Raw genomic sequence first — 7390 nt, forward strand, 5'->3', positions numbered from 1 at the left:
TAGAGGTTTCATAGACAAGACAAGTGTCATGTTAGACTTCCAGAGTGAGTTAGCCGGTTTGGCTCATTTATGATATTGTCCGCATTCATGACTTAATTAAGTACTTATGTTTAATATTATGACTTACTATGTTTTGTAAAAGCTCATCATGCACTTCACGTTATATTTCCGCTTATGTATGCCTCATGATGATTCAACAAGCCATGTGGTTCGCTCGGTCACATGCAGTCAGGCACCGAGTGCCGTGTTACGCCCAGGCCATGATTCGGGGCGTGACATTTCATTTGGATCTATCTGGTGATTTTCATTTGCTTTATAAGAAATGACATGCCCTTCATCATCTAAGCAAATAACGTCACCACCTTGACTAATGTAGAGTGACATTTTAAGATAATACTTATTTGTTGGTGACAGACTATCTCCAAGGCTGTATCTATGCTCCCATGAGTCTGGGTCACGATACCTTCTCACTGCCACACTTTGAATACACTATTTCTCTCGTAGACACCAACGACTACAATAGCATGAAACTCGTCATTCGAGTCAAAGAGTTATTAATCAAACTCTTTTGACGAGCTTCATGCTAGTGTAATCGTTGGTGACTACGACTGAAATAATGTTTTCAAAGTGTTGACACTGAGAAGGTATCGTGACCCAGACTCGTGGGACCACAGGTACAACCTTGGAGATAGTCTATCACCAACAAATAAGTATTATCTGAAAAGGCTACTCTATGAGCCTGTTTGGATGGGCTTATGCCTTATAAGCTGTTTGCAGCTTATAAGCTAAAAAAAATAAGTTGGGGTAGTCTAACTTATTTTTTTTGGCTTATAAGCTGTTTTCAGCTTATAAGCTGCTTTAGATAAGCCAAGTCAAATGGGCCCAATTATTTTTTTGAGCTTATTTTAAGCACAAAATGACTTTAAGCTGGCCAGCCAAACATTCAAAAAAGCTGAAAACAGATTATAAGCAACTTATAAGTCAATCCAAACGGGCTCTATATTAGTCAAGGTGGTAACGTTATTTACTTAGATGATCAAGGACATGTTATTTCTTATAAACCAAATGAAAATCACCAGATAGATCCAGATGAAAATCACCAGTTAGAGTTTACTGATATTCATACTGTGGATACGAATGATAACTCAACTCACTAGTTAGGCTTCCAATATTCCAAAGACTTCTTATTCTTCCAGCAAGTATGCCACATGTTAACTGCATCCAACTTTAAGTTCGAGGTATTTTATTTTCTTCGGTTTTCATTCAATACCCAATTATTAAACGTAAATTTACTTTGATTTTAGTTGAAGGGAAAACCCCATTTGGTTATATGCATTGATTGCAAATGAATGTCTAGACTCCAGAAAAAAAGAGGGCAGAGCTAGAATCCTATGCAAGCTAGACGTAGAGAAGGCTTTTGATCATGTGAACTGGGGTTTCCTGTTAAACATGCTTAAGAGAATGGGTTTTGGCACCAAATGGGTGAATTGGATAAAATTCTGCATCAGTACTATCAGATTTTGAGTTTTAATCAATGGGTCTCTTGAAGGTTTTTTTTTCCTTCACATAGAGGATTGAGACAAGGAGACCCTCTTTCTCCTTTCCTCTTTCCGATTGCCATGGAGGGTCTCTATAACATATTGATCACAGCTTAAAGGAAAAATTGGCTTAGAGGCTTCAAGGTCAGTAGCAGGCAAGGTGATAGCATTGAGATTACACATCTGCTGTATGCAGACGATGCAATTATCCTATGTGATGCAGATGCTGACCAAATGAAGATTTTGAGAATCATCGTCACTATTTTTAAAGGGGTGTCAGGTTTGCATATAAACTGGAGAAAGAGCCTAATGTTTCCAGTAAATGAGCCTCAACAATTCCAGCAGTGTGTTGATACATTAGGAGGAGAAGTGGGATCTCTGCCGACAACCTACCTTGGTATGACACTTGGTGCAAATAACAGATCTTTGGACATTTGGAATGGGGATTTAGAGAAATGTGAGAAAAAACTCACAAGATGGAAGAGCCAGTACCTTTCTTTGGGTGGCAGGCTAATTCTCATAAATATTGTCCTAGTGCTCTACCTACCTACATGATGCTCTCTTTTCTTATTCCTCCAAGAGTTGAGAAGAGATTGGATATGTTTAGAAGCAATTTTTTGTGGCAAGGCAACAAATATAAAAGGGGCATCCATCTTGTCAAGTGGAAAATTCTGACACTAAGCAAACAAAAAGGAGGGCTAGTTATAAAAAATCTTAGGAAGCAGAATCAAAGTTTACTTATCAAATGGCTCTGGCGGTACTCAAATGAAGATCAATCATTATGGAAGAAGGTGATTAAAGAAAAATATGGGGAGGACCATGCGTGGAAAACCAAAGCTGCAGCATATTTCTTTATGGAAGAAAACTTGTTAGGTAATGGCTCTCTCCGGCACCTTTATCCAGATGTTTACATCCTAAATCAGCAGCAAAGGGCTAATATCAATGAGGTATGGAACAACCAAGGATGGGACCTTAGTTTCCGAAGACTTTTGAATGACTGGAAAATAGACAGATTCCGTGCCTTCATTAGCACACTTAATCTCTTCAATGGAGTCTTACCTGAGCAAGATAGATTATGGTGGGATGGCTGCGAGACAAATCAGGAGTCTTTTCAGTCAATACAGCATACCTTTGGATGAATCACAACAACAGTCTTCAAGTACAATGGCCTTGGAGACAAATTTGGAAGACAAACATACCATACAAGGTGGCATGCTTTGTCTGGTTAGTAGTAAAGAATGCTTGTCTAGCAAAAGACAGACTACAAAGAAGGGGAATACAAGTTGGCTCTACCTGTCACTTATGTGGACTGTATGCAGAAACAAACAGTCACCTTTTTTTGCATTGTAGGGTGACTACTCAATTGTGGGACATATTTCTTTCTAATATTGGTTTGAGTTGGGCAATGCCAGTTCATATATTAGGTATGATATCTAGTTGGAACAGAAGTGGAGGGACTAAAGCTCAAAGAAAGTATTAGAGTATGATACCAGGATGTATATGGTGGACTATGTGGAAGGAAAGGAATTCAAGATGTTTTGATAACAAATGCAACCCTATCCAGAAGATAGAGCTTAATTGTATTTGACTTTCGTATTTTTGGTGTAAAGAAAAGTACATAGATGACACAGAGAAGCTCATACAATTTCTATTGTCACTCTAGTTGCTAGTTTATTATTTTTGTGTAGATTTAGCTAGACTCACTGTAACTATGGCCTTTCACTGGCACTTTTGATTCAATACAGTTTGTTACCATCTCAAAAAAAAATCTATGTATGTGTTTAAATGCGAGATCAGTGTTTGTTTCTGTAATATTTGGGGAAGGATTGAACTGGGGTTTGAGTTTTGTGCGAAGTATTTCATTATTTAAATGGCATTCTTTATTTTTGTTTGGAATCACCATTTAATTTTCTAGAAATGGGTTATTAATGTTTTGTTGTTGTTGTTTATGTTCTGTTACTTAATGGCTATACTCCATTCATGTGTTCTGATGGTATCAGAGAATAATGATGCTTTATTGAAATGAAATTCCTATATGCTAGTGGTAATGATCTGTAGACTACCTTGGCACTGCAAAACTTAAATATATTTTATGTTTGGGTATTTGAAAAGAGTAAAAAACATCAATTGTCATTTAAAAAAGAAAACTAAACCAAATAAAAATATGTGTTTTCAGGGGTAAAACTAGTACCCATCTGAATCTTTATTAAATGTGCTTATATCCTACTTTGGGAGTGTTTTACCGCCTTATATCAGCTTCCTATTGTAATCAACGCATTCGTCACGTCTTGCTTTCACCGCATAACTGCTTTAAATTGAACTTTTAATGGGATTGTAGGTGCTAAATTCAAATCGTATTGTTTTTGTTGAGTTCTTTGCGCCATCGTATGGTAATTGTCGAGCTCTGACACCCACATAGGAATAGGTAGCTCCCATCTTGGAAGGTGTTGCCACTGTTGCAGCTCTTGATGCTGATGCACACAAATACCTCGTACAGGTATCGTTTAGTTAATATTGTCTTAAACATGCATATCTATTTACCTCCTCAATTATAGAGTGTGTGCTGTCATGTAACTGGAACAAGAACAATTGAAATCTGCAAGAAGTTTAGATAAGGATGTATTGAGATGATGAAATGAAACCTTCTAGTATGATATTCGTTATGGACCAGATATAATGAAATGGTGATAACTGATGATTGATAAAAACTGAAAGAGCATGTAAAGGTGAGATGTATGTCATCTTTCTCTGGAAAAAGAAAAAAAGAAGTTAGATGTATATTACTCTGTCTTGCTGAAATCGTTCAACTAAAAACCATTCGCAAATTCTTCAAGATACACTAAAATTAACTGCACATAATACCCCCAGAGTGCCATGGAGGCTTGAAAATAAGACAGTCCGAAAAAAGGGCGTCCTGCCAACATGCTTTCGAGAATAGGCTGTGATTGACAAAGTCCCTACCATTACCCTTTATCAAGTTGGTTCACAAGAGTTCTGTCTTTCCCAACCGGACAAAACTTCGAGGGAAATATGATTTCTTTCGAACCCTTTGTTTTATATTTATATGTGATCCTACCCTCCAGAGACTTACACTATAACAAATACATATTCGTTCCCAGATTCATGTAACAGAGATAGATATTGCTCAAATTATGTCCGATCGTACAGTTTTGGGCTTCTATGCTTTGGAAATTATTAATTCAGGAATATATTAACATGACAAGGAAGTTCCTTGAATAGATTGTATATCTAGAGTACATGTGAGGAGAAAAATATCTACAAGAAGTCTATCCATCTCACGTAGGTTCTATTCATCAAACATGCAACTAGCTTGCTTTTTTGAAACATTTAGTTCTGGGGACATAGTTAAAATCCTTGACATATTAACATATTTAAAGAATCTTCAAAACAGTCAATACAGTTAAAGAATCATTGAACCTGTGTGGGAGTTGCAATTACTTGGTTCACTTCTATTTTGATTTTCACAGCATCTACTAAGGTTTTTAGGACTTGATTTCATGTAATTCCTATTGCTCTAAGAAAGAGAATAATACTAGGAGGATTGTGAACTAATCTAAAATAGCTCCACGCTCTATTAACTTATAGCTCCCTTAGCCTGAGTAAGATTCCAATCTAAAAGAATAGGGGAAAAAGCTGAGTAGTAAAGTCAGATTAGGCCAATTTGGTTTAGTGTTATTAAAAGGCACCACTTCGTCGCTTAAAGCGAGAAAACTATGTGAAGCAAGGGGTTATTGCCATGCACTTTAGAGAAGTTTGTGCTTCAAATGATGATGCACGAAGTGATTCTAAAGAGAATTTGTCGCCCCTTTCAATATACTCATTATTGTATATTGGATGGTGAGTTGTTTTAATTGCAATTTAATTTTTATTATACTAAATTCACAGATGTTGGATACTTTTCAATTTCTCATATATTGTGCGCTCAGTTCAAAGAAGCATGGGTCTCATTTCAAGCGCCATAAACCTTGTCATTCCTTTGCACTTTCGAATTTAAAAGACACTACAGTATGGTTGAATCTGTGGACTTGGAATTGTTGACCTCTTTCCAAACGTCATTCGAACTGGCTTTATGGCGTTTCTCATTTTTCACATCTTTATGTGCACGTTTATGCCTCCTATCAATCAATGGATCTAATTTCTTGCTTTTCTTTGCAAGTTCCATAAACCTTGTCATTCTTTTGCACTTTTCGCATTTAAAGGACACGGTAGTTTGGCAGCAACAACAACAACGTACCCAGTAAAATCCCACAGAGCATGTTCTTAATTCTAAAGATGCCAAGCGTCATCAGAGTATCAATATGGTCGGACTTCAGGCTTCTGTATTACACTTTTAGATAAATTCAGAAGTGATAAAACTGACACTTGTGTATACGGTAAAAACCGGATGTGAGCCAAACCGGTGGAACAGGAACCGGAGGAGGGAATAGGAATGCGCCCGATGCTATTCGCCCCTGACCGGAACAATGGCTGAGCCGAAGCTGAGCAAGGGCACCGACTGGTCTGCCTTCTGCATCGTTGAAACGGCCAAGCCCGAGGACTTCGGTTAAATTCGTGGCCGTTGGTCCGCGTGGCCGTTGGCCTGAGTGGCCGTTTGTCCGTGTGGCCGTTGCGGACGAGCCACGCGCCAGTAACGTCCAGTCATGGTCAACTACCCACCATGCGTGTGTCAGACGACGCCGTCAGTCTAATCCCACCAAATCTGTGCAGAGCAGTCCTTGTTACTATTATTTTATTAGCTCATATTGTATGAGAACCATGGGAGTGACACTATAAATAGAGCACATCCCCCTCCTTTGAGGGGGTTGACACCTTTTATTTTCCAAGAACACTTGTAGTAGAAGAATTCATATATACAATCTCTCTCTCAATATTTGATTCGGCCAAGGTCGCCCGTTGTTATTATTATTGCATTCCATCCATCAAGTATCTCACATTGTTCACAAACGTTCACATTATTAGCAAACTATCATCATTAGCCGTTTTACTAAGGAGCTCTCAAATACTTATTTTCTCTATCTAACACACATCAAGAACAAAGCACATATCCTATACCCACTTACAAATTTAATTGATTATCCGAATCCGGGGTAAACAGTTTGGCGCCCACCGTGGGGCTAGGATAATAGTGGTTTTTGGCCTTGATTTCTACCATATTCATCAAAACCAAAAACGTCCCTACCCATCTCTGCAAAAACGGACCAAATGGCTGACGTCGAACAGTCCGTTCATGTCAATAACGCCAAGATTGTGGCGGAAAACGAGGAAAGCGGACTACGGGCATTGCCAAACCCCGCTGACCCAAACCCCTTCGACTCCAAGGAGGGGCTCAACCGGCAAAACACCGTAGATCAAGAGAATGCCACCCTACCGGCCACTGATCCTCTAAATACTCACAACTCCGCTACATTGTGCTGGGATCGGGGCCGGAGAGAACCGGACGCATCAAACGACGGTGTTAACTTGCGTTTAATTTTTGAAATGTTGCAGGAACAGAGAGCGGCAATCGCCGAGCAAGGGATAGCAATCGCTCAGCTGCAGAGCGGAAAGGATGAAGCAGGGCCGGGAAAGGCAAAGGGTACTGCCAAAACCGGAAGAAACGAAGCGCGAGTGGTCGAGAGCGACGACTCAGGAGCCGGCTCCTCTACTGAGGTCCTAAAGATGCTCGAAACTTTGGCAAAACGGGTGGATTCGACCGAAAAGAGGGTCGAGACATACAATTCTCGGGTGGACCAGATACCGGGGGCTCCACCTTTACTGAAGGGGCCGAATTCGAAAAGGTACATCCAAAGGCCTTTTCCACCGAGTGCGGCCCCGAAACTGATCCCAAAGAG

The 7390-nt window shown here is 39.4% G+C and overlaps 1 protein-coding gene across 1 annotated transcript; it reads left to right on the forward strand.

Moving 5' to 3' along the window:
- Window positions 1-1001: 1001 nt before the first annotated feature.
- LOC132619168 (uncharacterized) lies at window positions 1002-3350 on the forward strand. Its single transcript, XM_060334126.1, has 2 exons — window positions 1002-1199; window positions 1305-3350. Exon 2 carries the CDS (start codon window positions 2015-2017, stop codon window positions 2675-2677), a length of 663 nt encoding a protein of 220 aa, XP_060190109.1. The 5' UTR covers window positions 1002-1199; window positions 1305-2014; the 3' UTR covers window positions 2678-3350.
- Window positions 3351-7390: the final 4040 nt, after the last annotated feature.

This window comes from Lycium barbarum, chromosome 11, assembly GCF_019175385.1.
Source record: "Lycium barbarum isolate Lr01 chromosome 11, ASM1917538v2, whole genome shotgun sequence".
Taxonomy (NCBI): Eukaryota; Viridiplantae; Streptophyta; class Magnoliopsida; order Solanales; family Solanaceae; genus Lycium; species Lycium barbarum.